Source organism: Centruroides vittatus, unplaced genomic scaffold (genome assembly GCF_030686945.1).
Source record: "Centruroides vittatus isolate TY-2023 unplaced genomic scaffold, ASM3068694v2 contig_538, whole genome shotgun sequence".
Classification (NCBI taxonomy): Eukaryota; Metazoa; Arthropoda; class Arachnida; order Scorpiones; family Buthidae; genus Centruroides; species Centruroides vittatus.
In genome coordinates this window covers 416,254-436,819 of record NW_027122316.1, presented here as the reverse complement: position 1 = coordinate 436,819, position 20,566 = coordinate 416,254, and the positions used below count along the sequence as shown (strand labels likewise).

General features: G+C 34.5%; 4 protein-coding genes across 5 annotated transcripts in view; 2 read left to right on the top strand and 2 right to left on the bottom strand.

Annotated features, from left to right (window-relative positions):
* The window catches only part of LOC136978464 (TBCC domain-containing protein 1-like), a 94,984-nt gene extending 92,688 nt beyond the window's left edge, over positions 1 to 2,296 (bottom strand). Inside the window, exon 1 of the mRNA XM_067274176.1 lies at positions 2,211 to 2,296. Coding sequence (XP_067130277.1) covers positions 2,211 to 2,252 — 42 coding nt within the window. The 5' untranslated portion in view covers positions 2,253 to 2,296. The remainder of the gene's footprint in view (positions 1 to 2,210) is intronic.
* LOC136978461 (scoloptoxin SSD14-like) lies at positions 1,095 to 8,761 on the top strand. 2 transcript variants are annotated; one of them, XM_067274172.1, is made up of 11 exons: positions 1,095 to 1,143; positions 5,021 to 5,239; positions 5,322 to 5,444; positions 5,513 to 5,607; positions 5,674 to 5,881; positions 6,479 to 6,648; positions 7,414 to 7,703; positions 7,773 to 7,963; positions 8,042 to 8,282; positions 8,423 to 8,536; positions 8,612 to 8,761. In XM_067274172.1, the coding sequence occupies exons 1-11, from the start codon at positions 1,127 to 1,129 to the stop codon at positions 8,759 to 8,761; spliced, it is 1,818 nt and encodes a 605-aa protein (XP_067130273.1). In that variant the 5' UTR covers positions 1,095 to 1,126. The 2 variants fall into 2 exon arrangements, with proteins under 2 accessions (XP_067130273.1, XP_067130272.1); XM_067274171.1 differs by having other exon boundaries at positions 5,510 to 5,607.
* Positions 8,762 to 10,373: 1,612 nt separating this feature from the next.
* On the top strand, positions 10,374 to 16,447 carry LOC136978462 (scoloptoxin SSD14-like). Its single transcript, XM_067274173.1, has 11 exons — positions 10,374 to 10,476; positions 10,648 to 10,851; positions 10,914 to 11,036; positions 11,101 to 11,198; positions 11,493 to 11,688; positions 11,775 to 11,938; positions 15,010 to 15,299; positions 15,376 to 15,569; positions 15,647 to 15,887; positions 15,980 to 16,093; positions 16,171 to 16,447. Exons 1-11 carry the CDS (start codon positions 10,460 to 10,462, stop codon positions 16,318 to 16,320), a joined length of 1,791 nt encoding a protein of 596 aa, XP_067130274.1. The 5' UTR covers positions 10,374 to 10,459; the 3' UTR covers positions 16,321 to 16,447.
* A 2,467-nt stretch (positions 16,448 to 18,914) lies between these two features.
* Positions 18,915 to 19,808, bottom strand: LOC136978435 (uncharacterized). The gene has a single exon (XM_067274133.1). It carries the CDS (start codon positions 19,806 to 19,808, stop codon positions 18,915 to 18,917), a length of 894 nt encoding a protein of 297 aa, XP_067130234.1.
* Positions 19,809 to 20,566: the final 758 nt, after the last annotated feature.

The following is a 20,566-nucleotide window of genomic DNA, read 5'->3' as shown; positions in this document are numbered from 1 at the left end:
GATATATTATATATATATATATAATATATTTATTATAATATATTTAATATAATATAATATTATGAGATATTCAAAAAATCGGTTAATGTTACTTATGGTTCCAAGATGGCGGCTCGTCTCTGATTCCAGCAAATAGAAGAAGGGAAACAGTGGGGACTCACGTTCTAACCTAACCTAACCTATTCTAATAAACTACCATAATTATTACCAACAAAATTATTAGAATAGGTTAGGTAGGCGTCCCCACTGTTTTCCTTCTTCTATTTGCTGGAATCAGAGACGAGCCGCCATTTTGGAACCATAAGTAACATTAACCAAAAAAATCCAATTAAATTACTTTTTATGTAAAGACAGTTATAAGTTCTCGAAGTAAACAAGAAATTCGTAAAGAAAAATGTATTTTGCTCACTTAATCTGTTTTCAGAAGTAGATTAACCGAACAGAATATACAGAAATTGGATTCTAGCAAAGTACAGAGGATATTTTCTGTGTTTTCAATGTTGCTCCACGAACAAAAATACTGCCGACACAACTTTCCAAGTAAATTCTGAATAATCTGTTTATAAGATACGAAGAAGTATTTCGTTACGTTCTCGAGTCTATAATTCTGTTACGTTACGAGCTGTATTGTAGACATTTCGGTTCTTGTTTACTCTTAACAGATTACAGAAAGGATTAAAGCGTGGAGAAGCGGGTAAGGTACTGTACAGTACATATTAGAAGCCTTTGATATCAGGGGAATGTTAGTTTAGGGATTTGTGGCGATGCTCTACAGCCTACTATATAATTAAATTTGTTAAGTGGGCCATAATTCGTATAGGTGGCCCCATGGTAAGGAATAACTTATCGAATGAGAACAACTTAATGAACTTCCGGTTGCTTGTAGCACCCTGACAGCAACCGGAAGTTGTTGGAGATTTATAGGTCTACAATGAGGAGTGAAAAATAAAATTTTAGAATAAATTACAGAAAAATCATCTAATATCTGTCTTTTAATTAAATTTTTAAATATTCTAATTATTCAAATTTGAAGATCAAGTGAATCGAATTCCATAATAGAATCATACAATATTTGAATTTATAAGATTTAAGTCTCATATTATACGAATTTTAAACAGATTTAACTATGGCAAAACGAAAAAAGTATGTGTAAATATATAATTGGTAAATATGAAATTAAGTTTAATTTAATTATTTTAAATCCTCTTCAATAAAATTAATTTTAATTCTACTCTTCACGTTACTGATTTTATAATTTTTTTATTACGTATAATAATTTTTTAGATTAAATAAGATATAAAAGTAATTGTGTATTTATTAATAATAAATTTCAAGTTACTTCTCTAGTTTTTAATTATAATATTTTAATAAGGTAATTTGCAGTTCGAAATTCTATTTCTTTAACGTGAAATTTGAAAAAATTTGGTAAAATTCAAACTGTCAGTGACACTGAGGATCTACTGGACTCAACCCGTCCTGCTATTGAAGAGTGGAAAGGATTATAGCCCTTAATGTAATCCTTCAGGAGATTATTCGCCCATTAGTTTGGAAATTGAATGTTTGTCTTTAGAATGAGTTAACAAAATGAATATTTGAGATATTTTACTTTGAATTTTTGGTTAAATTTACCTATGGTATACAAAATGGCGGCTCGTCTCTAATTCCAGCAAACAGAAGAAGGAAAACAGTGGGACGCACGTTCTAACCTAACCTAACCTATTCTAATAAATTACCATAATTATTACCAACCAAATTATTAGAATAGGTTAGGTTAGGTTAGAACGTGTGTCCCACTGTTTCCCTTCTTCTGTTTGCTGGAATTAGAGACGAGCCGCCATTTTGTATACCATAGGTAAATCTAACCGAATATTTGAATTTTAGAATATTCAATGTTTGTAATTTTCCTTATGAAATATGACTACTTAATATAGTTATGGAGGCTTAACCGCCTGGTTTAAATTAATTAATATTATAGGACCAGGTGATTAGAATTACCATATATAAAACCAGAAAGCAGCCTAAGGCCTAAATATGAGACATAGCATAGGGCCTTACGATTTTAAGGGCCTATCAAATTAGTATTGAATGTATAGATGAAAACGTTCTTTTAATTATAATTCTTAAATATTTTAATGATTTTATCCAATTTTTCTAGTTTTTCCACCAAAATAAGGGGTAAATAGCTTCTAATAAGTAAAATACATACTTACTCTTTCAATCTTAGAATTTTGCAATTCATTTTCAAAATTCATTAATATTTTAATACAAATAAAATTTCAAGTTTAATGAATTTTCTCACATAATCATCTGTTTTATATTACACACCTGTTCATTTCACACGTGTTTTATATTTCACACATTTCCGTTAGGAGGCGACGAGATTTGAACGCGTTCCATTGGTTGAATAACTTTTTATGACGTTAAATTTATGTAAATGAAGAAAAGACGTCATATTGATGTAAAAGTGTGCTCTCTTACAACCAAATCCACAGTATCGGCAGTTTAAAAATAATTAATAAATATTGTTTATTATATTATATTTATTATTATTATTGTTATTAAACATTTATTAATATTTAACTACTTTGAATAGACATTTTGTAGTTTGAATGCAAAAGTCCTAGATATTCTAGAGTTCAGGGTAAATGGCCGAGACGTTTATTGCCGTGAGGGATCCGGAATTGAATCCGAACGAGCTATTTTTTGGGCCAAATCCTTTTTAACCTGCCCTTTTCTATTGTCGTCCTGCTTAACTCATAATGGGCAAGGTAAATTCACCATCCTAAAAAGAGAGTAAAAATAAATAGAAAAATTCTAGAACTTGATTGGTAAATATCAAAGACTGTTACTATAGGCTATTCTTCTTCTTCTTCTTAGCGTTCTTCCACAGATGAAGGGTCCGCTATTCGGATCTTCAAAACGCCACTTTGTTCGATCGAGTGCATCGTCTGAGTTCAGGTGCAGAGCCCTTATGTCTGCATTGATAGCATCTTGCCATCGTTGCTTCGGTCTTCCGCGTGGCCTTCGGCCGTTCAGCTCTAGGTGGTAGGCAATGTTGGCAACCGTATCCGGGGCTGATCGTCGGACGTGGCCAAACCAGCGCAAGCGTCTCTCTCTCATTTTTGCTTCAATGTGCGCGATGCCAAATTGTTGGCATATTGTGTCATTGGTGATATGGTCGAGGAAGGATACATCAAGCGTTCTGCAAGCCATGCGCATCTCCATGGAATGGACACGCCTTCCGGCTGGTTTCGTTGATGGCCAACATTCGGAACCATATAGAGCGACGGGTCGGACCACAGCCCGGTAGATTTTCGATTTTACGTACATGGGCATCTTTTTGTCGCAGAGAACACCGGTGACTTCTCTCCATCGTAGCCATGCCATATTCACACTGGCTCGTACTTCGTTGTCAATGCTTCTGTCACTCTGTAGGCTTGAGCCGAGGTAGCGAAAAGTGTGCATTTTATACATGTTATCACCGTTGACCTGGATCGTGCCCACATTTGGAAAAATTTATAGATATTCGGTCTTCTTGGTGTTAAGGCGCAAGCCGAAGCGACCTGGACGGTTGCTCCAGGCCTGAACCTGGCACTGTAGCTCTTCTCGAGTGGTAGTAGCAAGCATGATGTCGTCAGCATAAAGCAGCGTGCAAGGCACATCGTTCTGCATATTCTTTGTGATAGTGTCCGTGATGAGAATGAATAGCAGTGGTGACAATGCGAAGTCCTGATGAACGCCAATGCTCACTGCGTCAGATGTACCATCCACGCACCTCACTCGGCTGCTGGTATTTGTGTACAGCATTTTGACCCAGCTGACAGGTCGACCGGTGACTACCACAGCATTGAAAAACGCAGTTATCCAAATTGCAGCCTCGGTGTGCAGATCCTTGAGCGCCAAGACGTCGGGTGGCAGGTCATCTGGTCCTGGTGCTTTCTGGTTCTTTATACTTCTAATCGCAGCAGACACCTCCCCAGTTGTGATGTGAAGAAATGGCCCAGAGCAGGGAAGACCCTCAGGAATCGGTGGATGTGGGAATTCGATGTTTGAGATCTCATCAAAATGTTCGCGCCAACGAATCAAGATTTCCTTCTTATCCCGCAGACGCCGCCCATTCTTATCTTTCACACACATGATGTCTCGCGCATCGAGGTCTCGCGTCAGCCCTCGTTCGCGCTTTCACCAGTCGGTAGATGTTCTTCTTACCTTCCCGTGTGTCAAGTTGTACGTAAAGATCTCAATAGTGTTCGGCCCACACTGCAGCTACCGCTCTCTTGGCTTCCCGCTTGGCTGCAGTGTACCGCTGCCAGTTTTTTCCCGATGTTATTGACGAGCCAAGCTCTAAAGGCTATCTTCTATTCCTTCACGTTTTGTTACACTTTCTCTGGAATTTTGGGAGCCTTTCGGTTTATGGCCACCCGTAACAAAGATGGTCAGGCCTCATCTCTATCAGAGCACGTGGTCAAAAAGCCTTCACATTGCAAGCCAACTCAAGCTAATTTATCTTTGCCGTGATCGTTGAGTACTAATCTATATTCTTGAGGGTACATCTCTCACTCTGTATATGCCATATCAAGTCCCCTGATGTTGGCGAACACCCGGAGCAGGTTAGTACGGATTAATTTTCGCGCCGAGTGACATTGTGGGGAAGTTAGTACCAGAGTGGTTCCTCGATACCTTCTCTCAATACGCGATGTTACGCGGAGGGAAATGTCTTCCGAGAGGAATTTTACGATCGCATTGTATATTGATAATTTAATGGTAATTAACAGTAATCACATATATATTTATTTATTTACTGCTAATTACCATATAATTTCTACATATCTAAACACACATGCAACAAATCCCTTGCTGTGCTAGCTCTCGCTTTACAATAGTTTTGTACAAAGGAATTACGTCGTAAAAGCGAGTGTCTACTGCATATAATAACAATCTTCCACGTTATTATACAGCGAATTTAAACTTATAAGTTTAAATTCGTTGTATATTCATTAATTGACGTTTATGTTTATAGACCAAAGCTTTCTAAACAGGAAAGAGAATTCTTAGTCGTTATCACATTTTGTGTATTTGTGGTAGCTATGCCAATTACGTGCTACTGCATATTGAGCCGTTATCCCGATAAGGACTTTTCCGTGAGGCAACACTTGTACACACCTTCCGACTCTAAATTAGGTGTTTATGATAATGCAGTAGTGTGTACGGACACGAAACCCTGTGCCGAAATAGGAAAGTAAGTGTTGTACATCTAACAAAAAATAATAATTTCAAAATTATAATATTATTGGAATTAAACTGATGAGTAATTGTTACAGAAACATACTGTTGAGAAAAGGCAACGCCGTGGAAGCAGCCATTGCTACTTTAGTATGTATGGGTGCTGTAAATTGTCAAAGTATGGGCTTGGGTGGTGGATTTCTCATGACAATTTACAATAAGTAAGTTACTGAAACAAGTAGACAATAAACGAAATTAATTGTTTTAATTAATAAATTAATTATAGTAGGAGTAAAACAGTAAAGGTATTAGATTCCAGAGAAGTAGCACCTTCAAATGCGACAGAAAATATGTTTCAAGGTTTTATAGATTCTGCTGAGGCAGGTAAGTAATAAAAGGACTAACAGTAGTAAGATATTATTATGTATATTTACGTTTTACATATTACAGATGGACTAGCAATTGCTGTTCCGGGTGAATTAGCAGGATATTACGAGGCATACAAAGAATCCAACAAAGTTCATAAGACTGATATCTCGTGGGCAGACCTATTTAGACCAACTATTAAACTATGCAGAGACGGTTTCTCAGTAACTCGACACATGGCAAGAGCTTTGAAACTAGATCGAGACAATATTATAAACGATGAAAGCTTAAGGTTGAAATATTGTTCAAAATTGTTATTTAATACTTGGCTATTGTACAATTATTAGTTTTAATATATTCTCCTATCTTGTCACTTGGACATCAGAAAGATTTGACAAAATATTTTCTTACTAAGTAAGGAAGACAGCCGGATAGCTAAGGCGTTTAGGATCTCAGCTTACCTCTCTGGAGGATTCGAGATCAACCCTAATAACTTTTCACGAGGAGTGAAAAATCCCAGAAATTTTTCATGGAGGTCGGACTTTAGACATGTCGAATTATATCCCTCACACCCGGCTGTCCTCATTGTGAACCTAGTCAAACCCACAAAAGATATGGAAAACGGCCTTCTTACTGGCCGCAGGCAAAAAAAGAGCTTCAGAAAAGCTCGTTGGTCAGGCATGAACCTTCTACTAGTATTCAATGGTGTTATCTATTCGGCCACTGATGGGAAACTCGTGATTAAAAAGGCCCTCTTAGTGCTCTTAGGGCAGAAAGAGTCAAAAATAAAAAGTAAATCCATAGAACCATGTGGATGTCCACTTGATAAGATATTACCAAATGACATTCAGATGATATTGCTTAATGTCTTTATCACATTATTTTTTAGAAAGATTTTTTATAATAAGACAAGTGGAAATATTTACAAAGAAGGAGAAACAATGTACAGACCCGATTTGGCTAAAACGTTGGAAATGATAGCCAATTCCAGTTCGGCAGAAGTATTATATGGAAAGGGAGAAGTTCGAAAGAAATTTGTTGAAGACATCAGAAGTTATGGTTAGTTATGAATAAAAAATTAATCTATGATTTAACAACTAATTTAAAGATTCAAAGATAATCTTTATTAGATCTTATGAATTCTGAAATTCCTCATTGCTTTGATTACAGAGTATTTAAAGCAATGAAAATCTAAGTATTTAACTCTAGATAAATCGTAACCACCAGTGCTCGAGTGGATAACACTACTGAACATTGGCAGTTGAAGGTTCGTGCCTAACCAACGAGCTGGTAACGTATAATTTTCTCCACTTGGGACCAGTTTTCCATAAAAGGATCTTTTGGATGGCACCCAATTGTCAGATCGCTCATGTGTTCCTCTCCATTCTATTCATTGACGATTCTATTGAAAAAGAGAAAGATTCCCAAAGAAAAGATGTAAAGTGCTTGAACACCTGAAAAGAATGATGGTTAATGTTACCTATGGTTCCAAGATGGCGGCTCGTCTGATTCCAGCAAGGAAACAGCGGGGATGCACGTTCTAACCTAACTTATTCTAATAATTTTGTTGGTAATAATTATGGTAATTTATTAGAATAGGTTATGTTAGGTTAGAACGTGCGTCCGCACTGTTTCCCTTCTTTTATTTGCTGGAATCAGAGACGAGCCGCCATCTTGGAACCATAGGTAACATTAACCAGAATGATAATTATATTAACTGAAAATATTCCTTGAGTTAAATGCTTGTCACATTTTTTTTCTAGGCTATTTTTACTTTAATGTAGTAGAAGAACTTTTAATTTATATTCTATTTGTAATTTATAGGAGGTATCATCACCGAAAATGACTTAGCAAAATATTCTCCACGCTGGAGAAAGCCAACGAAAATAAAATTGAGGAATAATTTTACAGTGTACAGCGCACCACTACCTGGAAGTGGAGCGCTGTTGTCTTATATGCTTAACATTTTGGATGGTTTTAGCTTAAATAAGCGTTCGAATTGGAAATCTCTGGAAGACATTACTTCAACATTTCATTTGATATTGGAAACTTTTAAATTTGCTTTCGCACATAGAAGCAAACTGGAAGACAGTGAAAATCCCGAAGTGTTACAAGTAATTTAGTAAATTAAACTAATGGTAATTAAGGTTAATGTATTGATATTATGAAATTAATAATTTCAGCTTGTAGAACAGTTGTTAAACAAGAGCTTTGCTGATGAAACCCGATTAAAAATTCGTAGAAATGAAACCATTTACGATCCTAAATATTACGGGATCGAACAATTCATGGATGACGATTCCGGAACAGCGCACACGTCTGTTCTTGCGCCTAATGGTGATGCTGTGTCGGTTACAAGCAGTGTCAACGCATAGTTAGTACATAAACACTTTATTATCATATCGAGTGAGATTTTTTTGTTTTTTGCAAATTTGCCATTTCTTTTTTTCAGTTTTGGTTGTAAGCGTGTATCTCCTAGCACGGGAATTGTCTTAAACAATCAAATGGATGACTTTTCTTTGCCAAAAATAGTAAACATTTTTGGTATTCCTCCCAGTAAGAGGAACAGAATTCGACCGGGTAGAAGGCCTTTGTCTTCTATGAGCCCAACCATTGTTTTGGATGATAAAGGAAAAGTTTGGTTAATTGTTGGTGGAAATGGAGGAACACAGATTACTACTGGAATAGCTCTAGTAAGTAAATCTTGCTTACCCCTTATATAAGTAAATGCGTACCCCTTGGAGTCCCCGTCAGTCATCACGACATCTAAATATTGAAGTACGAAATAATTAGCCACGCAATGAATTCGTAAACTTCTTTTAATGTATTTTAGGTAACGATGCAATTGTTATGGTTGGAGAAAAATGTTAAAGAAGCCATTGACATGCCAAGGATACATCATCAGTTATTACCGGATTATATTTCTTACGAGAAGAATTTCCCTAAAGTAAGTTTGAATCTTTCGAACTTCTGCTTGTATTTTTAGCATTAAATCTAACTCTACCCGCAATTGTAATTATAGATAATCCTGGATGCTCTGAAGAAATTAGGACACAAAGTCAAAGAGAAATATGGAAAAATGTCAATTATGATGGCCGTTCATCGCCGCAATGATGGAAAATGGACTGCAAATGCCGATTATAGGAAAAATGGTGAAAATGATGGGTTTTAGAAACAATACACGAATGAATATTCTTAAAGATTTTTTAATAAAAATTAAATAAAATTATTCGATTTTAATGAATAATCTATTTTCTTTAAATACTTATCATCATATAAGAATTACATAATTGAATTTTATTTCTGTATGTCCACAAAATACAGATTTTTGAAATTTTCTATGCAGGTTTTTGTTTATTAGAATCTTTATAACAAACAAATTAGGAACACAAGCCGTTCCACCCTGTGTAAGTAATAAAATTATATCTACATACCGGTATATAAAGACTTTTTTATATGCTCCGTATAGGTTTGAGCTCACAATAGGGTGATTGTGTAACGGGTCATTCCCGTAGAATTTTCTGAGGACAGAAATCGTGGGAATGATCTTTTGTCTGCTAAGAGGGTTTGGGAATGACTTTTCCACGGTCCCTAAGATGCTTTTCCTTAGGGTCTAAAATATAAAAATTTATACTTAAAAAGTTTTCTCAAACTGAGTATTTCTATAATACGCTTCTTGTGTAGGTTGGTATACACTTGTGAATATTAAGTTGGCCTCTTTATTCCTATGGTGTAATAAGTGTAGGAATAAAGAGGCCAACACAGTGCTCACAGGTGTATACTAAGTATTTCTGTAAAATTTTCAGTATTTAGAGCTAAAATTCATTGAGATATAAATTTTAAATTTTATCTGATTTTTGAGTAATCACGTGTTCATAATTTTGGGAATAATTTAACTTTTCCCTCCCTCTGTGTGTGTGTCACCAATATCTATGTAATATTGGCGGCGAGTCACATGCATGGTATTTTCGTCTAGTTTAAGCATAGTTTATGTTTTAGCACTAAAGAGAAGTATGGGTAAAATTATAACCGTATATAGGCGCATCTTTGTGCCAAGAGAGATATTTTTCATAGGCTTAAGCCGGCCAAATACTGTTGTTGCTTGGTCAATCCGGTTATTGATTTCTACTGTGAAAGCAGGCTAATCTCCACGAAAAATAATAGAACATTCAGTAATCCGGAAAAAATTTTACTTATAGCGAATTCGGCTGGCTGTTGTAGAGTAGACCCACTGTGCTTGCTTTTTCCTGCAGTGAATACCGAAGAAAATCTTCCACAGAACTGTGGCTGTCTTTCGAACCTAAGCACTCTTCACCTATGTGCAACTCATGTAGTCGTCTCCTTACTGTATCTGCAATGCCGATGGATGTCGATTGGTTTCTGTCAAAAATCAGGCAACACTATAACGCTCTTGCTTATTGTACTGTTGGAGAAACTCCGCTATTTTATTGGATCATTATCTTACGTTCTCGCTCATCAACAGTGTTGCCAGTCGCACGAAGTTTACAGAGAAACTCCGTAAACTTCGTGCGTTTTTACAAATTTTTTAAGTTGAAATCCTAATCATAGGTTCAAAGTCCCATACAATAGAAAAAGTCCTCGTGCCAAATGTGGGACTTGGCAACGTTGCTTGCCAAGTCCCACATTTGGCAACGTTGCTTGGATCCTTGCAACAGTAAAAGAGTAATTACTACAGTATTAGCAAAATTATAAATACGTATTAAAATTTCATTTTGTTTTTCGTTTTGTAAGATTCAAGTATCTCGAGAATAGAGAAAATTTCGACGAATTTCTCTTTAATTCGAATATTTGAATTTTGTAAATTTTCTTTCCTTTCGTTCGAATATTCGATTTCGAGATAAGATTTTCAATGGATCCTTCGTTCCTGTGAGTATTGAAAAGAGAAATTTAATATTAAATTTGGTTTAGTTGTGGCTTTTTCTATAAACATCTCGTATATAATAAAAATATAAAATAATATTCAGTAATAAAATATCGAATTTATTTAGCTATGTTTAAATAATTTGAAATTAAAGTACTCCTATTTTATAATTCCAGAAAAAACGATAAAAAATATCTTTACTTGGGTATCATTGGATCTGGTTTCTTCTTTGTAATGATGCCCATTACGTGTTACCTGTTAGTACATGTCAATCCCGATTTCTATGTCGAGAAGCTGTATATAAACTCCTCCACTAAACTAGGCATCTATGAACATGCAGCCATTAGTACAGACACTGAATTGTGTACCCAAATAGGAAAGTAAGTGCATTTAGTAAAGAATATTAGAATAAATAAATCTAACTTTATAATAATTATTTCAGAGATATACTGATGAAGAACGGAAGTGCTATAGAAACGGCCATTGCTTCCTTGATATGTATGGGAGTTGTGAGTAGTCAGTGTGTGGGATTAGGTGGTGGATTCTTTATGGTTATTTACGATAAGTGAGTATAGATGAAAATTACAACTGAAATGTTCTAATAATCGTGACAATATTTTTAATTGCAGTAAGCGAAACGAAGTATCAGTATTAGATGCCAGAGAAACGGCTCCTTCAAAAGCCACAAAATTTATGTTTATAAATAATTCAATAGACTCTCAAATTGGTATGTAAAATAATAGAAGATAACGTTTTCTATATAAAAAGTAGCATTTAGTTTAAATATTCTATAAAACAGATTTAAACTTAAATTCATTTTTTTGGGCATGTGGCTGTGGGCATCAATTGCTTAGATTTTTTACGGATATCGCAATACATCTTCGTTTATCTTCACAGAAAGAGCGCTATTGTTCGAGTATTATTAATTTCTAACTGATTTATCTTCTGCAATTTTCACTTCGTTGCTTTTGTACATTTTTGTAAACAGTTAAATGAATGCATCTATTTTTATATATTGTAGGAGGACTCGCAATCGCAGTTCCAGGAGAATTAGAAGGTTACGAACAGGCATACATCAGAACAGAAAAAAATATACCTTGGAAAGATTTATTCCAACCGTCGATTGATTTATGTAGAAAAGGTTTTCCTGTCACCAAACACATGGCTAAAGCTCTACATTTAAATCGTGATATAATATTAAAAGAAGAAAGCATGAAGTATGTAGAGATAATTTAAATTAGTCACAAGATAAATATACTTAAAATTTTAAACTAATTTAATACATATATTAATTTTATCGTAGAATATTCATAAATAAGGCTACTGGAGATGTATTTAAAGAAGGAGAAATTATGACCAGATTAGATTTGGCTAACACATTAAAAAAGATAGCAATTAATGGAGCTGCAGAATTATACAGAGAAGGAGAAACCAGAAAAAATTTTGTTAACGATATTAAAAACTTAGGTAAGATTATTAAGATATAATAAAATGTTATATAAGATATCAAAAAGTCAAAAAAAATAAATTAGAAAAATAAGAACGAAACGACAACCCTATGTTGGTGACATTTGTGACAAAAAGCCCTTTCAATTCATGCGGAGTCAATTTCAAACCAAACTATGCAGAAGACAACGTATTGTGGTGCTTATAATTAATGGAGTATCCCTAAAGTATAGATTTACAGATTACCAGTGCTTACTTCTGGTCCTCTTGGCGATCTTAGTCCGTTTCCATTTAAAAAATATTCGCAAAGAATGGTGACGTTCTGTCTAATATAATACATAGGCCACCAGTCCTGTGAGAGGGAGTGACTTTTGTATATTATATTTATGTTCTTTCAGGCGTGTGTTAAGTGATCTTAAGATTGCTCCCACGTAGAGAGCGCGCTACTCTTTCGTCTGTAATAAAAAAGTTGTTTACTCTTGGAATGCAATGGAATCGGGCGGAGTCCTTATCATTTTGCAACACGTAAGCTGTGGAATTTCTATTGTGTAAAATTCTTTTTCCTCTGACTTTTTCGATCTCCTTAAAGATTTATGAAGAGATGAATCTCTCTTCAATACATTTGCGGAGTAACTGAAAGTTGTCAATGAAATTCGCATATGAGTGGATCTCATTGACACAGGGTATGTACCATGTGGTCAACCAACAATACCATGTGGTACATACTTTCTTCCAATATGGCGGCACCACATAGTTGCTACCATATTGGAAGAAAGACAAGTATGTGACAATGTGAACTAACTCCAAGATCTAGGAATGAAGAGACGGAAAGGGGCGGAGCTGCTCAAAGAGGAAGTTCCTAAGTTGACCAAAACATAGTTCCAGGAAGATGGAGAATATAAAGTTTCAAAATCGGAGACCGTGTCTAATTTTAGCGCAAAGTTTCACATGGATAGGGTCGCTGATCTGTACTAAATCGCCATTGCACTCTAAGCACTATGGGTAAATAATGAAATGCCAACTCTACAACATGGCGCTGTAATACGATATTTATAATAATACGAAACGGCATCTTTTTCACATTACTTTTACCCTTTACACAAAAACACTTGCCACTTTTACGTCTTTAATATATAAAACTGAAAAAATATACACAAAAGTATAGATAAAAAAATATTTGACTTTACGAAAAATCATTTCGAGTATAACCACTTTTAAAAAATAACCGATAAGTAGTCTAGCAACGAGTTGCGTAACTTTCCAAGCAAAAAATTTAAAATTGTGTGCGATTCCATCTGCTATGACATTTTATTAATTAAAAACAATTTTTCTATTTTATTTAATCTCTCAGAATGGGGTAATGATTAATAATCGAAATTCGGCACGGCAGCTTGTGATAAGGGGCATTGATAAATTTTAGTGATTAAAGGTCCAGGGGTTAGAGAGCTAGAGGGTGGTAACGTGCCATATCTCGCGTGGGATCGGACTTGAAGAAGATTTTCCTCTTCATTAGCATTTACAATCTTTTAAAATATAATTCATCTCTACCTACCTACCATCAAATTCAAGCTTTTCGCCATTTTATGATAATTTTATAACAAGTTTTTTTAATAATAAAATCATTTCCTAACAGATGGCGACACACACAATTTCATTTGTTATGATTTTATTAATCATAACAAATATAACAATAATATAAAAGTTATTTTTAAGATGAAATCTCTTAACAGCCGCAAAATTATGAAAATCGTTGCTAAATTTTTATATTATGACCTTCTCTATCTCACCACCCTCGACCTTTGACCTTTAACCACCAAAATTTAACAGCATTAATGCCTCCTAATGCACAAACGTCCCTGCACGAGTAATACTTTTTGCAAAGCCAAATATTTTTTTGTATATACTTTTACATATACACTATTTATATTTTTATATATTAAATATACAGAAGCGTTAAATGTTTTTATTTAAAATGTAAAAATAGTGGTGAAAAAGAACAAGTGAAGCAGTCGTTTTCGACGTCTTCACTTGTTCTTTCTTTTTGCACCCAAGGTTGACTTGCAGAATAGTTCGAAAACGTTTGTGAATATTTAATATACATTTCCTCGACAAAAATAACACATTTCAGTGTTAACTATTTTCATGCTGAGGGTGGTTTTGGCTGTCTATACCTGCATTCGGTTAAATATTACCTATTCTGTAGCTTATAAGCGGGCGAACACATAATAAAGTGACCCCTTTGCTTATGGAACAAACGATCGTCTTGTAGTCTTTACACTTGGTTTTGTAGAAATTACAGAATATAATTAAAGATAAAATAGTATTTTAAAATATTTTAGTAAAAATATATAAGAATAGTTTTCTGCGTGTATAAAAATAGTATCTGCACGATGAAATGACGACTACAAATAATAAGCTGGCCCATAACAGGATGGTAACACTTTTAAGATAACTTGAGATGTAAAAAAATATTGTTTATTATTAATTTAGGTTAATGTTACCTTATGTAGCCAAGATGGCGGCTCGTCTCTGATTCTAGCAAGGAAACAGCGGGATGCATGTTCTAACCTAACCTATTCTAATAATTTGGTTGCTAATAATTATGGTAATTTATTAGAATAGGTTAGGTTAGAACGTGCGTTCCACTGTTTCCTTGCTGGAATCAGAGACGAGCCGCCATCTTGACTACCTAAGGTAACATTAACCTTAATTTAATATAACTTTTTTAAAATATGCATTAATTAAGTAATTAATGCATATTTTAATTATTTATTTATATGCATATTTATTATTTAATTAAGTAAGAATCGTAATTAATGAAATATTAGCGTGTAATTAAAGCTACGAGCTATCGGTAATGTTTTTACTATAAGGATATAGTAAGATGTTTCGTTTTCGACTACGAGTGACGTCAAATAAGCAACCAATGAGAAGCGTTTCTTCTCTATGAGGCAACCTTATATTCTAGGACCTTGGGTTTCACCTCTAATAGCGAATTACGTAGTATTAATTACTAAACTAGCGGATTTATAGCCATTATTATGTATCTATATACTAGAAAATCAATTAAAATTAATTATTTTAACTTCTAGGAGGAATTATTACAGAAGAAGATTTAGATCGATATTACACCATTCGAAAAAAACCGACAAAGATTATATTAAAGAATAATTTTACGGTGTTCGGTGTTCCAGCACCTGGAAGTGGACACGTGTTGTCCTTTATGTTAAATGTGCTAGATGGGTTCGATTTAAATAAATACTCCAATTGGAATACCCTAGACGAAATTACTTTAACTTTTCATCGGATTATAGAAACATTTAAATTTGCATACAGCCACAGAAGAAAATTAGGTGACAGGGAAGACATCAAAGAGACAATAGTATGTAACGGTTATAACTTATGTAAAATGTTAGAGTTAATAACTACAATTTTTTCTTCTTCTTAATAACATGTAGACTGAAAAGAATTTATTGAATACAAACTTCGCAAAAATAATTCGAGCAAAAATTAAAGATGACAGGACAATGCAAGATGTTAACTACTATGGCGGTAATTATGGCATGGTAGACGTGGATGGTGGAACAGGACACGTGTCAGTTGTAGCACGAAATGGGGATGCTGTTTCGGTAACTAGTAGCATCAACCTGCAGTGAGTATGCAATTCAAGATCACTCTTAAAAACACGGAAAGAATAACTTGCTGAACAATAATCGATTTTGTGTTTAGTTTTGGTTGTAAGCGTGTATCTCCTTCAACTGGTATCGTGTTAAACAATCATATGGATGACTTTTCTACACCGGATGTCACTAACTTTTACGGATTTCCATCTAGCGAGAGTAATCGAATTAAGCCAGGAAGAAGACCAATGTCCTCTATGAGTCCAACCATCATCCTAGACGACAAAGGAAAGGTGTGGTTGGTCATAGGAGGAAGTGGTGGATCTCGAATCGCTAGTGGCATAGCTTTAGTAAGTACAAAATTGAATTATCATTTTAAAGCACATTAAAAACACAATTTATTTAACAATAAATTCAATTATTATGGTGATTTCGGTTTTAGGTAGCGATGCAATTAATTTGGTTGGATAAGAATGTCAAAGAAGCAATCGATATGCTTCGAGTTCATCACCAATTGTTCCCTGATTATATTTCGTACGAAAATAATTTCCCCAAAGTAAGTTATCGAGTGTCTATAGTTGTATATTTTTCAATTGTATTTATCTATAATATATTACACGACGTATTCTATAGGTTGTCTTGAGAAAATTGCAAAAGCTGGGACATAAAACCAAAGAGAAAGAAGGTAGTCTGTCAGTTATAGAGGCAATTCATCGAGATAAAAGTGGAATGTGGCATTCTAACGCCGATTTTCGAAAAAATGGAAAAAGTGATGGCATTTGAAGATGTCGAAGGACTCATTTAGAAAATTATTAAGAACATTTATATGTTATTTCGTATTAACTAAAAAATGTTTATAATTAATTGAATGTATACTTGAAAAAAATTTATTAAAATACTTTGTAAAATATTATATAGTTTAGCAAAGAATAATCACATCTCTGCTGCATGTCTTACAATTCGCGATTCACTAGAATATTTCCTTCTTGGTTTTGGGATTTTCATTTCCGGCAGTGTATTTAAAATGTTATTTAATTCTTTGCTTCATTCTTCTCTATCAATTTTAATGGTTGTTTTTAGAACATTTTATATTGGTAGTGTTAATGTGAGTAAATTCTCTCAAGATGTATCTTCATGTGAATTAATAGCATCTGTACAGAAGAAATGTAGTAATGATTTTAAGTACAAGTATCAAATTAATAAATAATACTGTAGTATCATTGAAAAGAAAACGGTTGATCTAGGAGAAATTTTCTGTATAGCAATGTTTCGTATATACGATGTAGTAACAAAAGCCTCTAAGCGGCCAATTATGTCAAAAAGTCAGTGTGGACCTGATTTCAAGAAATAAAATTCCAGCAATCAGTTTCCTAACTTTCTCGGAAACATTTAAAATTGAGTGTGGCGCCATCTGTTATGCATTTTGTTTAAAAACTTTTGATACAATTAAATATTTTTAAATGACAAAAAGCTTAATTTTCAGGGTAGAGATTTTCACGAAAGTTATTAAGCTTCAAAAATGGTGAAGAAAATTGCGCTCCCTCACACACTAACATGCATAGAGAAAATCTCCATGTTTTTGCATTTCTCGACATTTTAAGATCCCGTTTTCAAACATTTAAAGACATTGGCTGGTCATTTTTTTTGACCGATCGTCATACCTCTGTTATATCTAACAGCCAGGAAAGTAAAAATGAATTCAGAGCAATATCGAAGCTTGTATGATTCTCTCAGACGAATAATCCGAGAGGAGTTTCCATTGTTGAGATGTCAAGACATATGGTTCTCTGGGCTGCAATAAGAACGAAGTTTCACCTACATATTTCAAGCCACTGAAAGCAATGATAGAAAATCGGCAACCATCATCTGTATCCATTCCTCATTTGATCAGGACAATTTGATCAGTCGCAGACTTATATCAAGCTGCAATTCGTGTCTTTCTGTGACACCAGTAAATGACTCCTGTACGAGTATATCACATTGAGGCAGGCATCATGAGACTTCGCAGTAAATCTCAGCTTGTGCCTATTAAGATAACGTTATCTCGGAGGACATAACATGTCGCTTCATTCGTCCAAAATCTCATTTTAATTGGCTATAAAAGTGAATAAGTTTACTTGTAATTGAAGTACTTGAGCTTTGATGGGCTCAAATGATTAACCCATTTGATGAAAGTTACTGTGGTCCTTCCTCGCTCATTCTAAATAACTAAACACTGTTATGATTGAAATCGTGTTTAATGCATTTAAGAAAAAACAGAGGTTATGTGTTTTTTCACCCGTAGCCTGTAAGATTTCTAGTTTGTTTTCGAGATTGTAGTACTCCTTTTGCTCTCTAGTATTCTTGATTTGTCTGCCTCGGCTGCTTTAATAGCGTCATCGAGCTTATAGCCCGATAATCCGGCAATTCGTTTGGCTTTAATAATTAAGTTTATGAAAAAAAACTTCATACTTGCAGACTTCGTACTTGTTTGTATTCTTGCCCAATTTGCACAACCTGGCGTTACAACTACGCAGTTATTGAAGCTACTGTGCATAGTTAAAAATTAAGACAACGTAAGCACAATTATTCCAGATATTACAGTTCTGACAAGTAAAGAATTTTCAGAGTCCTGCCACAAATAAGCTACGTATTGATTATTGACCATTTGTGAAATGCCATAACGAGGAAAATTAAAAAAAAAACTAATAAGTAGGTTTAAAATTAATAAATACAAATGTATTCTGACAGTTTATGAGTTAATCATACTTTCTATTGGTAAAATTTCCCACAACCTTAACATAAAATAAGAAAAAAGTGAACTTTTAAGAAATTTGCGGAATTTCCCGGGATGAGAATAATTTCCCGGGTTAAAAAACAACCGTGATCCCGTTTGAGAAACCCTATAAGTAACATTTAAATAGGACTCGTTTCTCATAAAAGACCTCCCAGGAGGCTCCCCTCGATAGATCGCCTACGTGTCGCGTTGCCGTATTGAAAACAAAGAAACAAACAAATTATGTACTGGGGCGCGAAATGTTTCGGTTATTGTTTTACACTATTATTTACATTTTAATTATTTACCAAACAAATTGTCTACTCAATCATCCACGTCACTATATTTTCTGACGTTAAATATTTCAATGAACTCTAATCGTCTGATGTCAAATGAGAGGTTAAATTAAATCAGGCTGATCAGATTCGCCACAAATTGGAGAATATGATTCTTTTTACATGTCCATTCTCTTTAAAATTTACCATAAAACATTTTCTTATTCGTTCGACTGGATAACTTATTATATAGAATACAAATGGATTAAAAATCCCGTGTTGACAATCGAAAACAAATATTAAAACTTCTAAAGACTAAGCATAGAACCATAAAATAAACATGTAAATTAAGAGTTCCTTGCAGAGTTCTTAACCATATACTTCCAGGCCGATGGAAGGCCCTCAGCGTCCCTCGCATTTATACACGCCCCTACCAGCTTGCTCTTGTAAATCTCTATTTTCTCAGCGGTTCTCGCCAATGTTGGGGAGCTCACGGGTTTTATAATGTCCGCTTCATCCCGTTTAACTATCGAGCTTTCGGTCTGAGCCATTTGGGATAGTACCGTGGCGTTGGAGCTTTTTCTGATGTTATACTTGTGCTCCTTGAGTCTTACACTCAAACTCCTTGTCGTAACGCCGATATAATCTTTCTTAATTCCCAGCTGTGCGTTCTCGTATGGTATCCTATACACACCCGCTTTTTCTTCCTTCCTAATGCTATCCTTGTCATTCCTTAAAATCTTATAAAGGTTCGGGGCTCTTTTCAGAATTATTGATGTCTCATTGCGGTTCGCAATTTCTTTCATAATGCTTTTGGCATATCTGTTATAAGTGAATTTAGTGATCTTAGCGGGACGTTGTTTAGAGCCTCTTGCTACGTTCTTCTCGTACCTTTTAACCATTCCTGTTATTGCGCTTTTCCTGTATCCTAAGGTTTCGGCTACCAGTAGAATTCTGTTAATTTCCTTTGCTCTGTCCATAACGTTATCACAATATAGAAAGGCCCTTCGGATTAGAGCCCGGAATGCCGCCATCTTATAATGATACGGATCATTTGATTGCGAAGGGATATAAAGCGGACTGTGCGTTGGTTTAACGTAAACACTGGTAGATAAATGCCCGTTCTTGAACTGGATGTTGATGTCTAAAAAATGAATTGTTACGGAACTTTTCTGTTCTAATTTACAAGAGCAAGCTGGTAGGGGCGTGTATAAATGCGAGGGACGCTGAGGGCCTTCCATCGGCCTGGAAGTATATGGTTAAGAACTCTGCAAGAAACTCTTAATTTACATGTTTATTTTATGGTTCTATGCTTGTGTTTAAGTATGTATTAATCCGTTGTTAATTTAAAGTTTAAATATTTGTATTCGTTCTTATGGAACGATACTATTCGATTTTTTTAGCCTGATGATGGCCTATGAAACGAAACAAATTATGTACTGGGGCGCGAAATGTTTCGGTTATTGTTTTACACTATTATTTACATTTTAATTATTTACCAAACAAATTGTCTACTCAATCATCCACGTCACTATATTTTCTGACGTTAAATATTTCAATGAACTCTAATCGTCTGATGTCAAATGAGAGGTTAAATTAAATCAGGCTGATCAGATTCGCCACAAATTGGAGAATATGATTCTTTTTACATGTCCATTCTCTTTAAAATTTACCATAAAACATTTTCTTATTCGTTCGACTGGATAACTTATTATATAGTATACTTTTGGATTAAAAATCCCGTGTTGTCATTCGAAAACATTTCAATTTTAAAATCTAGGAATGACTTCAAATTGACGCTTAATCATAAATTGTCCATACCATAAATCATTGCTCAGTTATAGTGCATAATAAAAAGTTGTTTTCTTTTTTGACAAAATGAAAATAACCGATAAGATTTGAAAAATAATTGAAAACGAGTGCGATTCTTTCTAGTTTCAGCAATCTTACAGACACAAGAAAGTGTCGAAGTATCGTGAAGAAACATTTATGCTTCTAT